Source organism: Jaculus jaculus, chromosome 1, assembly GCF_020740685.1.
Source record: "Jaculus jaculus isolate mJacJac1 chromosome 1, mJacJac1.mat.Y.cur, whole genome shotgun sequence".
Lineage (NCBI taxonomy): Eukaryota > Metazoa > Chordata > Mammalia > Rodentia > Dipodidae > Jaculus > Jaculus jaculus.
In genome coordinates this window covers 142,429,787-142,452,588 of record NC_059102.1, presented here as the reverse complement: position 1 = coordinate 142,452,588, position 22,802 = coordinate 142,429,787, and the positions used below count along the sequence as shown (strand labels likewise).

At 41.1% G+C, this 22,802-nt stretch overlaps 1 protein-coding gene across 1 annotated transcript in view; it reads right to left on the bottom strand.

Moving 5' to 3' along the window:
* Fkbp15 (FKBP prolyl isomerase family member 15) overlaps window positions 1-22,802 on the bottom strand; it is an 80,229-nt gene that overhangs the window by 41,409 nt on the left and 16,018 nt on the right. Inside the window, exons 4-13 of the mRNA XM_004662713.2 lie at window positions 20,165-20,280; window positions 15,580-15,664; window positions 15,074-15,143; window positions 11,252-11,326; window positions 10,847-10,945; window positions 8,008-8,157; window positions 6,522-6,590; window positions 4,406-4,552; window positions 2,457-2,599; window positions 1,782-1,839 (exon numbers count right to left, since the gene is read on the bottom strand). Coding sequence (XP_004662770.2) covers window positions 1,782-1,839; window positions 2,457-2,599; window positions 4,406-4,552; window positions 6,522-6,590; window positions 8,008-8,157; window positions 10,847-10,945; window positions 11,252-11,326; window positions 15,074-15,143; window positions 15,580-15,664; window positions 20,165-20,280 — 1,012 coding nt within the window. The remainder of the gene's footprint in view (window positions 1-1,781; window positions 1,840-2,456; window positions 2,600-4,405; window positions 4,553-6,521; window positions 6,591-8,007; window positions 8,158-10,846; window positions 10,946-11,251; window positions 11,327-15,073; window positions 15,144-15,579; window positions 15,665-20,164; window positions 20,281-22,802) is intronic.

The following is a 22,802-nucleotide window of genomic DNA, read 5'->3' as shown; positions in this document are numbered from 1 at the left end:
TATGGAGGTAATAATAAAAAAAAACTGGGGACATCAAGACAAGACAGAAGACTAGTTATATTGTCCATAACCACACAATGGAATATGCAATCTACAGATTAAAAAGCAAGGTGCTGGTTTTTGCCTATGAGAGGTATAAAATATAAATTCAACTTGCTTGCAACTGGAAAAAGAAACATTGGAAGGTATGTAAGAAAGTAGTGAAAGCAGTTACCTAAGGAGTGTGAGATTGAATAAGGTAGATGGGAACAGGAATAGGAGTGAGTCCTTGTAATATATATCTTGTTATATTGTTCTGATATTTGTACCACACATAGTTACCTATTCAAAACAAAAAATAAAACTTAAATGTAAAAATAAAAAATGGTAAATTTTATGTCGTGCATTTTGTCTCAATTAGGAAAAAAGTACAAAAATAGGGGAAAAAAGGTTGGAGACCACTCTTCTGCCAGAGGTTATTAACATTTGGACATGGGTGACAAGAGTAGCACTGACTAGAATGCACAGTGAACCCGCGTGGGTAATTTCTGTGGCTGTTCAAAGGATGAGATTCTAACTACTTTGGCTTTTCTTCTGATTCTTTGCTTTTAGCCTTCTGGGGTTTGGGAAGATATGCTTTATACCCAGAAGACCATTTGTCTGCTTACTAACTCCTGTCTTGGGCTGAATGTAAAAGGAAAATTAGCCTTGGCAAGAAATGAAGCCTCAACTTCACTCCAAGCACAGCGTGGGAGGTGAAGGCCACAGGGCTTTAGAACCTGAAGGGCTACCTGCAGCACACTCAAAAGCCTTCTTGACCTGGCAGGGCAGCAGCAAACTACACTACGCATTCAAATCAAAGTTTTGCTATGACAGGATGCTGGTCCACTCATTATAGAGATAGGAAACGGAAGCAAATCTGGTGACTAAGCTCCAGATTCCTCTGACAGAATGAAACAAACACAGGCAAGCATTAGCTGTGATTATGGGAGGAACTAATGCTCACATAGCTGTTATAATATGTAAGGCACAACTTCCCTAAGCATTATTGTCTTCACAAATCAGTATCTCTTGTGACATGGTGGTACACCCCTGTAATCCCAGCATTTGGGAGGTATAGGCAGAAGTATCAGGAGGAGTTCAAGATCATCGTTAGCTACATAGTAAGTTCAAAGCTAGCCTGGGCTACATAAGACCATGTCTCAAAAGGCAAAAAAAAAAAAAAAAAAAAAAGTATCTCCATTTGCAGATGAGGAAATAAATTTGTGGTTTAGAGAAAGTTAAGTTGTTCAAGGTCACAGAGAATAAGTAGCAGAGAAAGAAAACCTAGTAGATTAGCCTAGGATTAAGTACATTTCCTTGTGAATAAAATGGTTTTTCTACAATGGAAGTACACTTTCAGAGACCTCCTCCATAACCTAATGCCATTCTCCTATTAATAATCATGGCTACCACTTACTTATAAGACATACTTTACAAAGGTTCTGAGCTCAAAGCTTTACAAATATCTTTAATCTTCACAAGAAGTTTTTATGGGGGCTATGCAAATTATTTCCATTATAACAATGAAGAAACTGAGGTCTGAGAAGTTAGATCATTTTCTCAAGGCCACATTCTTATAAGAAACAAGATTTTCATTTAGGTCTGTTGATAATAAAAGCCCAGGCCAACTTATATTGACTCACAAATAAGAGAAAAGGAATCAACTAACCACTGATTTTTTGCCTACATCAGTGGTACTCAACAATGTGTTAGACATGAAATCTAGCATGTTGGGGGTGAGGGAGACAGACTCAACTTACTGTATTGACTGTAAGCTGTTCACTGAGGGAGTTAGACTTGGTATGAAGAGCTGGCTCCCTAAAAGCAAATAAGACATCCTGAGATAAAAACAAAACCTATAATCATAAACCTAGACTGTACCAGGTAAACAAACTGCTTTTTGTTGTTGTTGTTTTTGTTTTTTGAGGTAGGGTTTCACTCTGGCCAAGGCTGACCTGGAATTCACTATGTAGTCTCAGGATAGCCTCAAACTCACGGTGATCCTGCTACCTCTGCCTCTCAAGTGCTGGGATTAAAGGTGTGCGCAACCACACCTAGCTAACAAACTGCTTTTGAAAATGTTCACCAACTGAATAGCTGTAACACAAAATTTTAACTCTTTGTTGGTTTGCACAATCTTTGAATGCCAAAGAAGCTGACCAACTTTTCCATCCAAATACATTACATTTTTCCATGACTACATATTTTGTACTTATACCCTTTGCTCAGTTTTCCAGATCTTTTCATTTGAGTTAGCAATTTTATAGACTAAGAAAATTAGTCCTTAATCAGAATAATCTCACGCAAGTACTTTTCCCATTCTCCTGATCCCATTTTCTCCAATTATTTCAAATTACTATATCCCTGTTTTTGAACCTCTCCAAGAACTATTTCTATAAACACTATGAGCGTATGATACAGCCCTGGTATCTTACCCTGATTTGAAAGGTACTGTTGTGGGTGGCAACACAACAGGCTCAGAAGAGAGGCTGTCAGGACCAGGTATGGGAGAAGGGGCCGCAGAATCCCGAGAACTAACACTGTGTCCATCGGAGCCGGAATCTCTGGCCACCTTCACCTAGGGAAAAAATCAGCACAGGGAGACTACAATACAAACATCTCTCCCTCTCCACAAATCTCTCACTTCACTTCTCTTTTTTTTTTTTTGCTAATCAGAGTGAGAGAGCGAGAGATAGAATTGGCCTGTCAGGGCTTCCAGCTGTTGTAACCGAACTCTAGAAGCATGTGCCATCTTGTGCACATGTGTGACCTTAAATCACCTTGTGCACCTGGCAAGTCAAACATGGGTCCTTAGGCTTTGAGGGCAAAAGCCTTTACTGTTAAGCCATCCCTCCAGCCCTTATTTCACTAATTTCTTATAATACGAGCCATCACCTGTTCATTATCAAAAAATGTAGACAAAAAGAGAAAAGCAATTCAACTACCATTATATTAACTGTAAGTATAGGTGTATGCAGGTATATTTTTTTACAAAAATAGGGCCATAGTTTTGTAACCTGCTTTGCTCACTTGCTGATCTATTAACATAATATGACTAAATAATAACTTAAAGCTGGGCGTGGTGGCGCACGCCTGCCTTTAATCCCAGCACTTGGGAGGCAGAGATAGGAGGATCGCCAAGAGTTCAAGGCCACCCTGAGACTACATAGTTAATTTCAGGCCAGCTTGGACCAGAGTGAGACCCTACCTCGAAAAACCTAATAATAATAATAATAATAATAACTTTTATTTATTTATTTGAGAGAGAGAAAGAGGCAGAGAGAAAAAGAATAGGCACACCAGGGCCTCTAGCCACTGCAAAGAACCCCAGACACATGGGCTACCTTGTGCATCTGGCCTATGCAGGTACTGCAGAATCAAACCTAGGTCCTTAGGCTTCACAGGAAAGCACCTTAACCACTAAGCCATCTCTCCTGCCCAATTTACATTATTTTTAACTACTAACTAGCATGTCTCAATTTCAATGGTCAGGCCCTTGACTGCTATACTCTCCAAGAAACACTGCTCAAAGGAATTTTGGAACAGAAGAAACAAATATGAGATTAAAAGACATATTTCACCAAATGCTCATTTTCAGACAGTCATCTTATTTCTATCACAATGCATTAGTGAACAGCTTTTGTCTAGATTTTTGCACATAATCTTAAATATTTCCAAAGTATAAATTCCTTGAAGTTAAATTGTTGGATAAAAGATGTGCCCATAACTGGATGTGGTGGTACACACTTTTAATCCCAGCTCTTGGGAAGCACAGGCAGGAGGATAGACAGGAGTTCAAGGCCATCCTGAGATGACATAGTGAATTCCAGGTCAGCCTGGATCAGCTGCTTGTTTTTGTCTCTGCTGGGGTCTCTGAAAGGGCATTCGCTTCTTCCACCATTGGGAACTTCCTCTGGATCTGTAAGCCTGGACTAAATCCCTTCCTCCCATAAACTGTGTCTGGTGGGATGTTCAGCGCAACAACATGAAGCTGACTACACCACCTAATAATCCCAGTTAATGTTTATAGGATCATTTGGGAGGAAGGAGTAGGATAAATCAATTAACCATAATTTGTTGCTATTTTATTATAGGAGTTATACATACTTGTGACAAAAATGTTTGTTTGTTTGTTTTTTTGAGGTAGGGTTTCACTCTAGCCCAAGCTGTCCTGAAATTTACAATGTATTCTCAAGGTGGCCTTGAACTCAGGGTGATTCTCCTACCTCTGCCTCCTGAGTGCTGGGATTAAAGGTGTGCACCACCATGTTCAGCTTGTTATATTCTAAGGCTTGTTGCTCTTTCCAGGTACACCATTTCTCTATTTCAAAAGGAATCCATATTTTCAAAATCTGATTTGCAAGCACAACCCAGTTTCACTCACCCGCCTGACCTCCACCTCAAACACCAGCATCGAGTCTGCTGACTGTGTCCAGCCTATCACCCCTTCGGAGCCAGCAGCATAGGTTGGAGGGATGATAAGTAGCCGCTTTCCTCCTTTTTTCATGCCCAGCAGTCCATTCTCCCAGCCCTTTGGGAATCAGAGACATTGAAAAGCTAATTAAACAAAATTACTCCAGAAGGCAAAGCGAAGTATAAGACAAGGGTTGCAGTTCCCCTTTGTAGGCTTAGATGACTGATGCTTCTGTGGTCATGAAACTATCACGCACTGGCTGTAAGAACATCTGGAATACCACTTCTAAATAAAAGCTGACAGGGCATGGCGGTGCACACCTTTAATCCCAGCACACAGGAGGCAGAGGTAGGAGGATCATCATGAGCTCAAAGGCTTCCTGGGACTACATAGTAAATGAGCTAGAGTGAGATCCTACCTCAAAAATAAATAAATAGGGAGCTGGAGAAATGGCTTAGTAGTTAAGGCACTTGCCTGCAAAGCCAAAGGATACAGGTTCACCTCCCCAGGACCCATGTAAGCCAGCTGCACAAGGTGGTGCACGCATCTGGAGTTTATTTGCAGTGGCTGGAGGCCCTGGCACACCCATTTTCTGTCTCTCTTTCCCTGACTATTTCTCTCTCAAATAAGTAAAAAGGGCTGGAGACATGGTTTAGCGGTTAAGGCACTTGCCTACAAAGCCAAAGAACCTCGGTTCGATTCCCCAGGACCCATGTAAGCCAGATGCACAAGGTGGCGCAAGCATCTAGAGTTCTTTTGCAGTGGCTGGAAGCCCTGGTGTGCCCATTCTCTCTCTCTCTCTCAGCTTCTTTCCTTCTCTCAAATAAATAAATTTAACATATATATGTAAAGAAAAATTGAAAAAGAAACAAACAAATAAATAAAAGCTAAGATTAGATGAGATACACTTGGATGATGAGAGAAAATAGGAGGAATAGAAATAAGAGAAAAGTACAAGTTATCACATTTTCAGAATGCTGCAGTTAAATGTTTTACATGCTTGTTTCACCCTCAAAATAATCTTATGATTGATTACCCCCATTCTACTGCAAGTTCACTCCAAACTCATGTACCACTTGGTGCATCTGGCTTTTACTTGAGTACTGGGGAACTGAACCCAGACTGGCAGGCTTTGCAAGCAAGTGCCTTTAACTTCTGGGCCATGTTCACAGTCCCCAGTCATCCCCATTTCATAAATGAGAAAGCAGAGGCTTCTGGAGGCTAAGTACCTAGCCTCCAGAACATACAACTGGAAAGTTGTTCAGTTAGGATCATGACTTAGCTACGGATAGGAAAATGTCTCCAAAGAATTCTAGGGAAAGCAACAAGCAAAACATTGAAGAAATTTTTCTGCAACATGGGTAAATGAATGCAGCACAGTATATTAATAGGTCCTGACACCAAAGATGACAAACATGTGCAAAGTAGTCATTTTATATAACCTGCAGAGTAAGTAAAGGCAAAATTCACAACTTTGAACCCACATCTTCATATTCTAGGCCCAGTTGCAAAGCAAATCAGACAATCAACCCACTACAACACATTTCTGAAAGAAATACTTTTACCACCGAGCGTGGTGGTACATGCCTTTAATCAACCCACTACAACACATTTCTGAAAGAAATACTTTTACCACCGAGCATGGTGGTACACGCCTTTAATCAACCCACTACAACACATTTCTGAAAGAAATACTTTTACCACCGAGCGTGGTGGTGCACGCCTTTAACCCCAGCACTAGGGAGGCAGAGGTAGATGGAATGCCGTGAGTTCGAGGCCACCCTGACACTCCATAGTGAATTCCAGGGATAGAGTGAGGCCCTACCTCAAAAAAACAAAAAAAGAAATACTTTTACCTTTCCTTTGCTAAGATACAATAATTTCCTCAGAGTCACAGGCTGAAAAATAAAGGATGGGACTAAGAAAACAAATGTACTCACCTTTAATATGCATAAATCTATCCCAAATGCATGTAGCACACAGAACACCTTGCCCTCCTACTTTCAACCAATCATTTCCAGACTCTCAGAAGATACAGATTAGAAATGCTACAAAATTTAATCTAGGTCCCAAAACAGGCCTTTACCTTGACAACTTTTCCTGATCCTAATTTCAGGCGAAATGGCTTATCTTTATTAACAGTAGAGTCAAAAACCTGCAATGTGATAAAGTAAATGAGATCAACTAATTTCAAAAACAATTATAATCCTTATAACATTCAATTTACTGGCTTAGTACTTCTTGAACAGGGACTGTAATGTCAGATAAAATGGAAAATCTGTAAAGATGGTTAAAAGTTGTTATAATGGGACTAGGAAGATGGCTCAGCAGCTAGAGGTGCTGGGTTGCAAAGGTTGTTGGCCCAGGTTCAATTCCCCAACCATTCATGTAAAGCCGAGTGAATGTTCGTTTGCACCAGCAAGAGACCCCTGGTTTGCCCAAATACACACACACACTTAAAAAAAAATTTTTTTAGGGGAAAGTGTGGGGGGGGGGGGGAGGGAGGGTATTATCATGGGATTTTTTTAATAATCATGGAAAATGTTAATAAAAATTAAATTTAAAAAAAAGAAAAAAAAATGTTTTAAAGGGATGGAGAGATGGCTTAGTGGTTAAGCACTTGCCAGTACAGCCTAAGGACTCTGGTTGGAGGCTCGATTCTCCATTACCCATGTAAGCCAGATGCACAAGGTTGCGCATGCATCTGGAGCTCCTTTGTAGTGGCTGGAGGCCCTGGCATGCGTGTACACACATGCACTCCCTCTCTCTCTCTCTCTTTCTCTCTCCCTATTTCTCCATCTGTCACCCTCAAATAAATAAGTAAAGAATAAGCAAAAAGAAAAAAATTAAAAGAAATAATAATAAAGTTAAGGCCTAATCCCATAAGAGTGTATTCAAAAAAAAAAAGAACTCACTAGCTAAAAAAAAAAAAAAAAGAATATATTCAAGTTTAAAACTGGCATGGCAGGACAAAACACACACATGAATGATACTAGGGAAACTGGTTTCCACTTGCCTTAAGTAGAAGCAAGAGAATGGCACTGAGCAGGTTTCACACAGTTCTCCATGAACATGCTCTAAAAGCAGTTGTAGTGACAGGTGCAAGCTTTCCAAATGATTTCTACTTACCAAGAGCAACAAGTCGTGGTAACAATGCCCTCCATGTGAACAGCCTTTATGCTGTTAATCTCTAGTTGTCAACTTGGTGAGATTTAGACTCACCATGGAACTAAATATCCAGTCATGTGTGTCTGTGAAGGATTTTCTAGATTGGACTGGTTGAGATGGAAGCACCTACCCTAATTGTAGGTGGTACCACCCCATAGGGCTGGGTTCCTGGACTGTATTAAAAGGATGGAGCTAGCTCTCTATTCCTCCCTGCTGATGTAACATTATGACATTGGTTTCCTGCTCCTGACATGCTGTGCACACCATTTTGGACTTCTTCTCAAAACTGTAAACTGAATTAAACTCCTTTCCTTCCATAAGCTGCTTTTGGTCAGGTATTTCATCCCAGCCACAAAAAAAGACCATTTAAATTACAAAAGAGTTTGCAGATAACATCATCTTACCTGGCCCAGTGCATTGTTCTGAAGGAGCCAGCCAGTATAGGCTACTTCCAAAGAATCTCCAACTTCAACTGCAGGGCCCTCTGCCACAACGAGGTCCTGAGCGAGCACTGCATCCAAGGAAGAAGTGCTGTTACACTTGGCAATGCAAACCTGCAAGATAAAAACAGTAGCATGGAATGAGCAAGTGCTCATTGTTGATACTCAATCTCAAATACCTCTACCCACCAACACACAGATTAAAGGGTTAGAAGTGAAGCATTCCAAAGTGTGTAATAGGAATCAAGGTGCCAAAGACTATAGCTCTGGTGTCTGAATACAGATCCAGGCCCTGCCAGTTTTTAATTCTGACCTTAGCCAAATAACCCATCACTTCCCACTAACAAATGAAGAAAAGAGCTTTGCATATCTTATAGAATGATTATGAAAATTAAATAGGGTAACACAAAGAGAACTTAGCCCTGCATGTGAGAAGTAAAAATAAATATGCAGAGGCTCTGTCCTCATGCCCTAACCACCTTCTACTACAGTCAAGGTTTCAATTCTCAAGGGACAAGTACATTATAGACAATGTCCATATTACACAGCCTTCAAAAATGTTTCCAAATGGTTTTTCATAGGTGGAAAGTTAAAATAAGCAAAATAGGGCTGGAGAGATGGCTTAGCAGTTAAGTGCTTGCCTGTGGAGCCTAAGAACCCCGGTTCAAGGCTCGAATCCCCAGGACCCACGTTAGCCAGATGCACAAGGGGGCGCATGCATCTGGAATTCGTTTGCAGTGGCTGGAGGCCCTGGTGCGCCCATTCTCTCTCTCTCTCTCCATCTGCCTCTTTCTCTCTCTGTCACTCTCAAATAAATAAATAAATAAATAATTTTTTAAAGGCTAATAAAATAAGCAAAATATTGGAACTTTCAAAGGAACATGCATACATTTATTATGCATAGAGAAAAGTAATATAGTATGTTAATAGGGGTTACTTTAGATGGTAAGGCTATAATTAATTTTTAATGTGTTTCTACATTTTCTGTATTAAATATGTGATACTTAAAACAATTCTTTTGCAACACTATATTTTACTTACTTTTTAAAAAATTAGTGCTGGAGAGATTTCTCAGTGGTTAAAGGCATTTGTTTGCAAAGCCTGATGGCCCAGGATTGATTCCCCAGTATCCACATAAAGCCAGATGCACAAAGTGGTGCATGTATCTGGAATGTTTCTGCAGTGGCAAGAAGTCCTAGAGGGCCCACACATACACACACACACTCTCTCTCTCTGCCTCTTTCTCCCTCTCTCACATAAATAAATTGTTTTAATAAATATTTAACAAATAATAAGTACTTTAAGGCTGGAGAGATGGCTTAGCAGTTAAGTTATGCACAAGGTAGTGCCTGTGTCTGGAGTTCGTTTGCGGGGACCAAAGGCCCTGGCATGCCCAATCTCTCCCTATCACTCTCTCACACAAATAAATAAATAATTTTTTAAATTTATATGGCAGTTATAGATTCGCCATATTATTTCCTAATTGTTTTTATTTCTTTCAGACAGAGAGAGAGAGAGAGAGAGAGAGAGAGAGAGAGAGAGAGAGAGAGAGGGAGGGAGGGAGAGAATGGGTGCACCAGGGCCTCCAGCCACTGCAAACAAACTCCAGATGCATGCACCACAACCCTATGCATCTGGCTTACGAGGGTTCTGGGGAATCGAAGCTAGGTCCTTTGGTTTTTGCAGGCAAGTGCCTTAACCACTCAGCCATCCCTCAAGCCCAATTTCCTAATATTTTAAAAAATATTTCATCTTGTCTGGAGAGATGGCTTACTGGTTAAGGCACTTGCCTGCAAAGCCCAAGGACCCATGTTCTACTCTCAAGATCCCACATTAGCCAGATGCACAAAGGTGAGGCAAGTGCAAGGTCTCACATGCCCATTAGGTGGCACAAGCATCTGGAGTTCAACTGCAGTAGCTGAGGCCCTGGTGCACCAATTCTCTATCTCTCCTCTCTCTGTCTCTCTCTAAAAAATAAAAATAAATTTTTAAAAATTATTTTATTTATGAATGAGAGAAAAAGGCAGATAGAGAGCAAATAGGGGTACCAGGGCTTCTAGCCACTGCAAATGAACTCCAGATGTGTGTGTCACCTTGTGTATCTGGCTTTATGTGGGTACTGGGAAACTGAACCTGGGCCATCAGCCTTTGCAGGCAAGTGCCTTAACCACTAAGAAATCTGTCCAGCCCAATAAAATATTTTCTAAAAAAAATTATTTATTTACTTATTTTTCTGTGTATATAGGCATACCAGGGTTTCGTGCCACTGCAAATGAATGCCTGCCTGGCTTTATGTGGGTAGCTGGAGAATTGAACCTGAGCTAGCAGGCTTTACAAGCAAGCACATTTACCTGCTGACCCATCTTCCTAGCCCCCTGCTACACTATTTTTAAAAGTCTCATTTATTCCTTAAAAAAGTTATGCAGCAAAAGATGCTTTAAGGCTGGGCGTGGTGGCGCACACCTTTAATCCCAGCACTCAGGAGGCAGAGGTAGGAGGATTGCATGAGTTCAATATCACCCTGAGAGTACAAAGTGAAACCCTACCTCGAAAAAAAAAAGAAGATGCTTTAATCAAGTAAGCTTATAGCCATTTTCTGCTTTAAATATCTCATTAGGCAATTTTAGCAAGTATTTCTACACTGTTCTGAAACACAATAATTTAAAGTGACAAATTTAGCAGGTATTTTTATCCTTGTTACTAACAAAATATAGCAGTTATAGATTTGCCATATTATTTCCTAAAATGCAAGGAGACCTCAAGTAAGTGCTATGCCTTTGCAGGGGAATGAATAAGATATCACCTGTTTGTGGAACTCCACAGCAGCCTTCTCTGACTCAAACATGATGGACCAGTTCTGCCTCTGGTCATCATAAAAGGTGCTATAGTTATTGGGACGAACCTGAGAAAAGAAAACATGTTGGGTAATTCAAGCATAATCAACACAGAGAGTAAATCTGACAGCCTCAGCTCAGAAAGTCCACTCAGGTGGACTCAAAAAGAGCTTCAGGAATCTTTTCTTCCCTTACACCTCCATACTTATCCCACATTCCCAAAGGCAGCTAAAAGACCTTTCTAAAACGTTTTGTTTACTGACACCCAGGACTGAACAGTCAGGGGATCTCACTTCTACTGGGTGTATTTGGGCCCATCTATCCCACAAACCTAACCCAAAGGGGCTAATGACTTCAATATGAGGAAATCTTACCATCAGCTCAAAGTTCAGATGAATCTTAGCAACAGTAACTGGTTGTTGCTGGCTGATATAAAGAAGAATCCTATACTGTAGTCAAACCAAATGAGAAGGAAAAGAAAACAGACATTAAAAGGTAATAGAGTCACCTCTAAGACATAGGTTGTGCTTCAAACAGCTACAAACCTCAAACCTCTGTTCATCTCTTAAGTTTAGATTTTGAATTCTAACATTTCACTACACATTTTGTCTTTTCTCATTCTGGCCATATTATCTAACTATAATTAATAACATCTTTATTTTAATCCATAAGAGGGGTGACTAAGAGGTGACTTGTTACTTAAAAGAACCAGACACAGTGGTGCGCCTGCCTACAATCCTAGCATGTGAGAGGCTGAGACAGGAGGACTGCCAAAGAATATGAGGCCATCCTAGTCTATGTAGTGAGTTCCAGACCAGTGTGGCCTACAGAGTGAAACCCTGTCACACACAAAAAAGCAAACAAACCTTTTGCAATTTGAGGGAAAACTATAAAGTAGACGAATCTTAAATGTAAAACTCTATATTTCACATATTTGTGTGGCCACCAGAGTGAGAAAACCAGTGTTTCCCATCCCCTACAAAGCTTCTGCATGTCCCTCCCTATAAGTAATTCCTACCTATCCTTGAGTGACTTCTATCACTGATTAATTCACTAAATTCATGTCAGTGGGATCATAGTGTCTTGATTTTTCACTTACAGTACATGTAAGATTACTTCATTCACCAGGACTTGGTTCTTTTCTATTGCCATGTATTTTATTACATGAATATATCACAATCTGTGTGTCCATTTTCCTGCTTATGGACATTCAAATTGTGTCTAGTTAGAAGCAATATCACTATCACTTTGATGAACTTTCTCCACACCTTCTGGAAGCTATGGACATACATTTCCTTCAACCTAGTGAATTTCTTTTAATGCCCCCTGTGTATGAATCTGCTGGTAATGGATTCTTTCAGCTTTGATTTGCTTGAAAACGTATTGCCTTTATTTTTCAAGGGTAATTTTCTTAGTACAGAATTCTAGATAAGGGGTAGAGAATATATATATTTCTCAGGCTAGAGCATGTGTTCAATCCCCAGAGCCTAAAAAAAGAAGAAAAGAAAAAAAAAGAACTTAATGCACATTAAAACCACAAGAGTCTCCTCTCCTCTTCTTTCCCTCTTTTTTTTTTTTTTTTTTCCTTTTTGCTTTGTTTTTTTTTTGAGGTAGGGTTTCACTCTAGCCCAGGCTGATCGGGAACTCACTCTGTAATTCTAGGCTGACCCTGAACTCTTGGCAATCCTCCTACCTCTGCCTCCCAAGTGCTGGGATTAAAGTCATGCACCACCATACTTGGCTTCTTCTCTTTCTTGATTGGTTCTTTTTTGCTGTGTTGATTGGTCTGGTCTCCAACTCATAGGTTCAAGTCATCCTCCTACCTCAGACTCTGGAATAATCATGATTACTGGCATGTATAAACCATGCCTGGCTTGGAAACGTCCTGAAGAAAATTAAAAGTGCTCTTCCAGTGACTACTCACACAGTGATGAATTGAACTGGCCTTGTTACTACTGTGGAGAAGGTTTTAGTGGTCTGGAAGGAGGATCAAGCTAGCCACAACATTCCCGTTAGTCAAAGCCTAATTCAGAGTCTAACTGTGAAGGCTGAGGGAGGTAAGAAAGCTACTGAAGTAAAGTCTGAAGCCCACAGAGGTAAGGAAAGCAGCTGTCTCCAGAACACAAAGGTGCAAAGTGAAGCAGTAAGGCCACAGTAGAAGCAGTAGAAGCCACAGCCAGCAAGCCACATCTAACTATAATTATGAAGGTGACTACACTAAATATCAGATTTTTTTTTCATTTCTCTTTTTGCAGTGCTGGCGGATCGAACCTAGCACAAACTAAGAATATACCCTATCACCTTTCTACTTAGACAAAGTGAGAGGCAGAAGCCAGGCGTGGTGGCGCAAGCCTTTAATCCCAGCACTCTGGTGGCAGAGGTAGGAGGTAACTGTGAGTTTGAGGCCACTCTGAGACTACATAGTGAACTCCAGATCAGCCTGGACTAGAGTGAGGATTAAAAAAAAAAAAAAGTGAGAGGCTCATCTCAGCTCAATTCCAGACTAGGCTGTCAGGGGTGAATTGGATATTTATGAAGAGTCAGTATACTTCTCAGCTGCTTGGATTGTTGAGTATGATGATCCCAGGTTTCTGACTAAAAACCTGGAAGGTCTCTATGTCCTTAGTTCTGCAAGTTCTATCTATCATAGAAAATGGGGATGGGGAGCTGGAGAGATTGCTTAGTGGTTAAGGACTTGCCTGTGAAGCCTAAGGACCCAGGTTCTACCCACCAGTACCCACATGAGCCAGATGTACAAGGTGGTGCATGCGTCTGGAGTTTGTTTGCAGTGGCCAGAGGCCCTGGCATGCCCATTTTCTCTCTCTCTCTTTCTATCTGCCTCTTTCTCTCTCTCTGTCCATCGCTTTCAAATAAATAAATGAAAAATTTTTTAAAATTAAATAAAAAATAAAAATAAAAATTGTGTGCTGGGAGCTAGGCATAGTGGTGCACGCCTTTAATCCCAGCACTTGGAGGCAGAGGCAGGAGGATCACCATGAGTTTGAGGCCACCCTGAGACTACATAGTGAATTCCACATCAGCCTGGACTACAACAAACCCTACCTCAAAACAAAAAACAACAACAAAAAATTGTGTGCTTGACGTTTACTCAAAATTATGTGAGTGGAAAAAAAGAGAGCATGGGGTCAGAGATAAAAGATTAATAACTGTTAAAGCTTGTTAATGAATATGTGTATCTACTATTTAAGTTCCAGTTTTTAAACGTGTGTTTCAAATTTTCCATAGCTAAATTTTCAGTTTTAAGAGTATTGTCCATTGTATTAATTACCATAGAAAACTAAGCTGCCGGGCGTGGTGGCACACACCTTTAATCCCAGCACTCAGGAGGCAGAGGCAGGAGGATTGCCGTGAGTTCAAGGCCACCCTGAGACTCCACGGTGAATTCCAGCTCAGCCCGGGCTAGAGTGAGACTCTACCTGGAAAAACCAAAAAAAAAAAAGAAAAAAAGAAAACTAATCTCTGTGTTAGTAATCTCCAAGGAGTAGGGGCTCCCTGTTCTTTGGACCTCTGCAAAGCTAGAAATTTCTTATGTTTATCTCAGCGACATTCAAAATATTCTGGAGCATTTGAAACTGGATACAACCCACTCAAGGAGTCAGTCTCAAGGATTTTAGTCATATGAACTTTTTGAACTGAACTAGTATGCTGTGATCAACTGTCCAATCTTATCTTCAGACTTTCAAAGGATAAACACTGGTTATTAATACAAGCATTAAGACATAATACACTAAGCAGTACAATAAATGTCCATTAACTACCCAACAAAAGGGTGTTCATGATAAGCAGTTTACTCCAAAGCTCTCCAATTCTTACCCTAGGACTATATCACAAAGGAAATGCCTAAACTAAACATCTTAAGTGGCTAGATTTGTTTTAATGCGTAATGGCAAGCAAGGTGAGACAACATTCACAGTAAACATTGACAATTGTTCTAATCCTCTGATATATGTGACACTGAGTAAGCCCAGGGTTTTTTGGTTTTTTTTTTCTTTTACATTGTTTTTTGAGGCATGGTCTCACTGTAGCTCAGACTAACCTTGAACTCCTACCTCAGCGTCCTGAATGCTGGGATTAAAGGCATGTACTACCACACCTGACTAAGCCCAGGTTTAAAACACCAGATCCCTGGTAATATTTGGGACACCTATACATGTATCAGATCTGGGACATCTCACCTCTCTGGCTGCGTGGTTCCCCAGGAGAGCAGCACCAAATTTGCCCTGCTTTGCATATTGACCATTTACACTATTGAAGCAAGAAAACAACAGATATTAATATCTTCTAAACTATGTAGAACCAGCCTTTGTTTTCTGGCATGACTAGTCACTTTGTAGAAAAGGAAAGAAGTGAGCACTTGTTAATCTTAAACTCTTACACAGCCTCTTTCTCCTTTACATATCTATTATTCATGATCTATCGGGAGTAGCTTTCCTTGAGAATTTAAAAAGGTAGCTGCTGCAGGTATAAACACTTAAAGACAGTAGACAAGATAATGGCTGTGCTACTTTCACAGGCGAAACCTCTACTGAAAGGTTAAAATGTTACTGATGCCTTGTCTGTAGAAGGGCTGAGTAACCAGTCTGCAAAATGAACACAGGCTTTTGGAGAAGACAGAAGCTGAACTGTACTCTTTCTTTCCCTGCCACCAAATTCCAGAGAGCTTCCCCTCTCAGTTACTTACTAGCGGTAAGCATGGACTGCTGTTGCAACCAGCACTGTGGAAGTGCCTGTGGTAGCTGGTGTTGGTTTTGTTGTTGTCTGGTTTCCTGAAAATGAAGAAAACAAATGTTTTATTAATTTCTTGCTTTACTTTAAGCCTCTAAACTAGCCTCAAAGTTCTTTATACTTTACAGCAGTATTATAATACTTTCATTACGATAATCCTCATCTGATCCACAGAACAGGCTATGACCCTGTGCAGTGGTGAGAAAACAATCTAAGTGCCCAACCTCTTACACAGTGAGAGGAGACCAGAACATGACTCCAAGTCCCAGGCCCTACACCACACACAGAAGTCTCAGGGTGGGCAAGAAGCATTGCCTTCCAACTATGGCCATATTCCAGCCACTTTTTCTCCTTTGAATACTGACAGCTAGGATTCAAAAACAAGTGAAGTTATTTCCCTTTCTCTTACTTCTGACACAGGAAATTGAGGATAATATTTAAAGCACGCCCATTACTAACTTTTCCAAGTGCTACAGAATAACACTAGGTTTTAAAACAAACGTTGGCATCATGCAAGCCTTGTGGCTATGAGTATTCATCCGTTACTGCTTATAGTAGAAGGTTCATGGGGTAACCTTTTACCTGGTTTTATTATAAATATTATCCACAGAATTAGGGTTCTTTAAATTATATCTAATTGGGCTTTGATATTGAAATTGGAAGAGACTGCAGAAACATGCTATAGCCATTTTCCCAAAAGGATTTCTTACATAAATTTTCCTTGAAAAAATAGGGTGTCCTGTATTGCTACTTGATTTATTTGTAAGTGCCTATAAAGTATCTTTTTAAAGGTTTAAATGCTTTATGGTTCTCCCTTAAAAGTGTATAGCTGTTGTTTTCTGACTTAAAAAAAAAATCAAGTTATTTCATTAGGTAAGAACTAAAGATGGTTCTTTTTTTTTTCTACACCTATTCACTCAAATTGTTTAAAGTGAGTCAGAAGCTCATTGCTGATACAGAAATGTTGGGGGGGGGATATAAAATCACAGTTTGCTAGAAATATGGTCAGATTATGATTGGAAAACAAGGTAAGTAATTCACAGCAAAGTTGCTAAAAGTTACAAATAAGATTTGAAATAGATCTGCAAATATTTTCTGCAAGGGAATAGGAAGTATTTGATGGGCTGGAAAGATGACTTAGCAGTTAAGGCACTTGCCTGAAAAGCTGAAGGACCCAGGTCCCATATAAGCCAGACACACAAAGTGATGCAAGCCCATAAGGTTGGACATGCACACAAGGTGGCACATGGATCTGGAGTTTGATTGCAGTGGCTGGAATCCCTGGTGCACCAATTCTCTTTCCTCTCTCTCTCTCTCTCTCTCTCTCTCTCTCTCTTTCTCTCTCTCTCTCTCTCGCATAAAAGGCGGGGGGGGGACTGGAGAGATGGCTTAGCAGTTAAAGGGGTTTGCCTACAAAGCCAAAGGATCCTGGTTTGACTCTCCAGGACCCACATAAGCCAGATGCACAAGGGACCGCATGCATCTGGAGTTCGTTTCCAATGGCTGGAGGCCCTGGCACACCCATTCTCTCTCTCTCAAATAAATGAATAAGATTTTTTTTTTTAAAAAAAAGTCAGTCTGTTGGGTTTGCCTCAACAAGACAAAACAGTATTTGAGGTTGTATGGACTATGATATAATATATGTCTGGCCTTGTTCTTAGTTCCTAATAAGAACACTTTTTTTTTCACATGTGTATGTGTGTTTGGGCACACCATGGTGTCTTGCTGCTGCAAATGAACACCAGATATATGTGCCACTTTTTGTGTTTAGTTTTATGTGGGTACTGAGGAATTGAACTTGGGCAAGAAGGCTGTGCAAGCAAGTACCTTTAACTGCTGAACTATCTGCCTAGTCCCAGGAGTATGTTTTTTATATATTTGGGTAGTGTCCAATATTCTATATAATTTCCTTCTAGCAATGTTTTTTTGTTTCTAGCATTTTTTGTGGTTTTTTTTTTTTTCTTTCTTTCTTTTTTTTTTTTTTTAAGGCAGTGTCCCACTGTAGCCCAGACTAACGTGAAACTCACTCAATAACCTAGGCTGGCCTCAAACTCACAGTGATCCTCCTACCTCAGCTTCCTGAGTGTAGGATTAAAGATAAGTGCCACCACACCACGCTGGCACTTTTAATCACACCTGAGTTTATGCTGTCAAAAGAAAAATTACAGAGGCTTGGTGAGATTAGCTATCCGTGGAGTAGTTGCCTTGCAAGCATGAGTACCTGAGTTTGATCCCAAGAATCCACCTGAACATTTTGAGCATGGTGATGTGCACTTGAAATCTAGCACACGGAGACAGGCTTTTCCTTGGAGCTCACTGGCTAGCCAGTCTTACCTAATTGGTGCACTCCAGAACAATCAAAGAGCACATATAAATATATATATATTTTTTAAAGGTGGACTTCAGGGCTGGAGAAATGGCTCAGAAGTTAAAGGTGCTTGCTTACAAAGCATGATGGCCCAGGTTCAAATCCCTAGTACTCACATAAAGCCAGATGCACAAAGTAGCACATGCAACTGGAGTATTTTGCAGTGGCAAGAGGCCCTGGCGTGTCCACTCATATTGTTTTCTCTGCTTGAAAATAAATAAAAATTTATTAAGAAAACAAAGCTTGGGATGAGAGATGGATCCGTGTTTAAAGGTAATTGCTTGCAATGCCTGCAGACCTAGGTTCGATTCTATAATAAACCACATAGAAGCCAGATGCACAATTTGGCACATGCATCTGGAGTTTGTATGCAATGGCAAGAATCCCTGGTGCACCCATAGTCTCTCTTTCTCTCTCTCAAATAAATATTATTTTTTAAAAAGTGTATTCAGGGGCTGGAGAGATGGCTTAGAGGGTAAGGCGCTTGCCTGCGAAGTCAAAGGACCCAGGTTCAAGTCCCTAAGACGACATAAGCCAAATGCACATAGTGGCACATGAATCTGGAGTTCGCTGGCAGCAGCTTAAGGCCCTGGTGTGCCCATTCTATCTACCTTTCTCTCTCTCAAAATAAAAAAATAATAAAGTTAAAAATAAAAAGGTATACTCGGTAGAGATGGTTTAGCAGGAAGGCGCCTACCTGCAAAACCAAAGGACCCAGGTTTGATTCCTCAAGGCCCACATAAGCACAAGATGACACATGCATTTTAGAAATATTAGTCTCTCATTCTCCTTTCATCAGCAGATGTTAATGTAACAGATGACTGCTGTGTCTATCAAGATGAATGGCACAGGACTTATTATAATGCCTGCCACTGTCTAGTTAGGAAGAACTGTCAGCACACAGCAACTAGGTGAAAGAAGTAAAAGGTGGCTCTTCCTTCTCACCAAAACATTGGCTAATGCCCACTTCAAGTACCTTGGGCAGTTTTGGCAGTAGTACCCATAGCAGCAGCAGAACTTGCTTACAAACTTCCCAAGAATGGGAAATATTTAGCTGCTGGAACTCAGGATCCCAGAGCTTAGATACAGACACCACTGGTGAGGAATTTAGGCTGACTGGTAGAGGACAGGTGACTTAGCATGTGTATTAATTACTTGACCCATTGCTATGACACAATACTTGATGACTTGAGGAGTACAGGGTTCACTTCGGTTCAGTTGGTGGGTCCAGTCCACTGTGGCAGGGGAAAGCACAGCAGCAGGAGTTTGAAGCAGATGGTCACATCGTGGCTGCAGTCAGGAAGCAGAAAGAGACGGATGCTGCTTGTGGTAGTTTGAATGCATGTCCACTAATAGATTCAGTTTTATTAAAGCTTCTTGGATTTCTAGCTGCCTGGCTGGAAGAGGTACCACTGTGAGCAGATGCTAGGTTCCAGCCCTAAGGTGTGGGGCCAGACCTGGAATTCCAGCCTAAGGTATGCAGAGTGCTTAAGCTCTGTCTGGGGTTCCTGGCGTGCAGTTCCTTATGGTGCTGGTGGTGGTATTTCTCTCTGTGTGGACCTGTGAAAGGGAGCCATCTTCTTTTGCCATTATGGAACTTCCCCTGGATCTTTAAGCATCAAATAAGCCTTTCCTCCTATAAACCGTGTCTGGTTTGAAAGTTCATCCCATCAACCTAATGCTATGACACTGCTATTCTACTTGTTTTCTCCTTTTTTTTAATTTGCTTTTTATTTATTTGAGAGAGTGAAAAAGAGGCAGAGAGAAAGAAAGAACGGGCGTGCCAGGGTCTCCAGCCACTGCAAATGAACTCCATACGTATGCACCACCTTGTGCATCTGGCTTATGTGAGTCCTGGGAAATCAAGCCAAGGTCTTTTGGCTTTGGAGGCAAGTGCCTTAACCACTAAGCCACCTCTCCAGCCCTTTCTTTCTCCTTTTTATTCAGTCTGAGACATCAGCCTATGGGACAGTACCACCCGCCACCCACATTCAGAGTGAGTCTTCCCACCTCAGTTAATTCAGTCTTAAAACTACCTCATAGACAGACCCAGAGGATTGTCTCCTAGGTGATTCTAGATCCTACCAATTTGACAATCAATTTTAACTATCACAGCATGCCACTTTTGAAAGGCTGCTTGTCTCTTAAGAAACAATTCTTACACCTAACTTACCTGTTGCTGCTGTTCCCTGGCTTTTCTTAGGCTGTTTTGGGGCTGTGTACTGGAAGAATTCATTTCCATGGCCTGTAGTTGTCTGATCCATTCCAAAAAGAGAGGCCAATCTGGCACTGTGAGTGGAAAATAAAAATAAAACTTCATTTGACAAATGCCCCACTTGGAATAATTATAAAAGCTGCTCACCTCCAACCTTAAACAAGTATCTCCTTGAGTGCTATTGAAACTTTTTCCCTGGGGAGAAATAAATAGCCATCTATTTACTCAAGATAGAAAACAGATGGCAGACAATTACACCAAAAATCAGTTTTTGTAAACCAAGGTGAGGGGCTCTGTACAGGAATGTGGAGACCCCAAAGCAGCTGAACTACCAAGAAGTCTCATCCCAGCATGGAAGAGGAGGCCACTTCAAAGTGCTTTCTAACCCTTGATCCTTTATCCTCTATGTCTCCCTCTGAGGTCCTGAGTCCCTGAGACTTTGTGCATCATTGCATACAGGCATGAGGGGGCACCTGAAATCTCAGGTGGGAATTTGACAACCTTCGCCATAACCTTCCTTCTATGGGGTAATGTCAACAGGTACCATCTCACCAGACTCTAGTGAGTTATCCCAACTGTGTTTGATAAGAAGGGCAATAGTTATATACTGCCTTCACTTCAGAGGAAGCCATATACCAGTTGGGTATCCCACCATTCAATACTGGAAGTAGCAATAAGGCTGTCTGAAATCAAGACTGATCAGAAATCATAAAATCCATTGGATTTTACTTTTTTTTTTTTTTTGGTTTTTCAAGGTAGACCAGGCTGACCTGGAATTCACTATATAGTCTCAGAATGGCCTTAAATGCCCAGAGATCCTCCCACCTCTGCCTCTCAAGTTCTAGGATTAAAGGCATGCACCACACCCAGCTGATCTTACTTTCTAAATATTTTTCAAACCCATTCACTGCTCCCTGTCAACATTTCCCTAGTTCAGGCCACCATTCTCTCTGTCTAGTTCCAATTACTGCAAAAGCTCCTGACTCATGTCCTTGCTTCACCAGTCTTGCATGTTTATTTCCTTCTTTCTTTTTTATTCAGTATTATGGTCTTGCATATGCTAGGCAAGCACTCTACCACTGAGCCCTATTTTTTTCTTTATTTTCCAGGCTTAATTTTTTTTTTTTTTTAATGACAGCAAAAGTGAGAGAGAGAATTGGCAGACTGGGGCCTCCAACCACTGAAATCAAACTTCAGAAACAAGTGCCACCTTATGTGCATGTGTGACCTTGTGCATCTGGTTTACATGGGATCTGGGGAATCAAACATGGGTCCTTAGGCTTTGCAGGCAAGCACCTTAACTGCTAAACCATCTCTCCAGCCCCCCTTTTTTTTCAAGGTAGGGGTTCACTCTAATTCAGACTAACCTGGAATTCACTATGTAGTCTCAAGGTGACCTTGAACTCATGGCAATCCTCTTATCTCTGTCTCCCTAGTGCTGGGATTAAAGGTATGCGCCATCACACCCGGCCCACCCCTAATTTTATGCTTCCCTTTGAGGCAGGGTCTTGCTAAGTTGTCAGGCAGATCTTTTAAAAAAATATTTTATTTTTATTTATTTATTTGAGAGAGAGAGAGAGAAATAGGCAGGCAGACAGAGAATGGGCACACCAGGACCTCCAGCCACTGCAAACGAACTCCAGATGTGTGAGTATCTGGCTGCTAATGTGGGTCCTGGGGAATCGAGCCTCGAACCAAGGTCCTTAGGCTTCATAGGCAAGTGCTTAACCGCTAAACCATCTCTCCAGCCCATCAGGCAGATCTTAAGCCTGAGATCCTTCTACCTCAGTCAGCTTCCTGAGTAGCTGTGATTATAGGCCTGAACCATCAGGCCCAGCTACTCCTGTCTACTTATACATTCTACCACATTGATCTTTCTCAATGACGCCTCCATATGAGCAAAATAAAAATTCAAACAAAATAGCCTTACAAGGCTCTTCAATAGCTTACCTCTCTCCCTGTTTGTCAGCTTCGTCTCTAGTCTTCAACCATAGTGTGTTACAGCTACCTACACAATCTTCAGTTTCTCATATTAGGCAAATCTTTTTGTGTGTGGGAGGGCACATGTTGGGATCAAACCCAGGGCCTCATTCATGTTAGGCAAACACTCTGTCACTGAGCCACATGCCCAGCACAAGGGAAGATCTTTCCAGTCTCCAGCCTTGGACATGCTATTTCCTCTGCCTGAACCATGTACGTGCCCATCTTTCCTGTTCCTGCTCTCTCAGAAATGGACCCTAATCTAAGTTAGATGATTTTCCCAGGGCTCAAAAAATATGGGGCTGGAGAGATGGCTTAGCGGTTAAGTGCTCACCTATGAAGCCTAAGGACCCTGGTTCAAGACTCTATTCCCCAGGATCCACACTAGCCAGATACACAAGGGGGCATACGCATCTGGAGTTTGTTTGCAGTGGCTGGAAGCCCTGGCATGCCCATTCTCTCTCTATATATATATATATGCCTCTTTCTTTCTGTGTCTGTTGCTCTCAAATAAATAAATAAAAATGAATAAAATATTTTTTAAAGTATGTGTTACAGGGCTGGAGAGATGGCTTAGCGGTTAAGCACTTGCCTGTGAAGCCTAAGGACCCGGGTT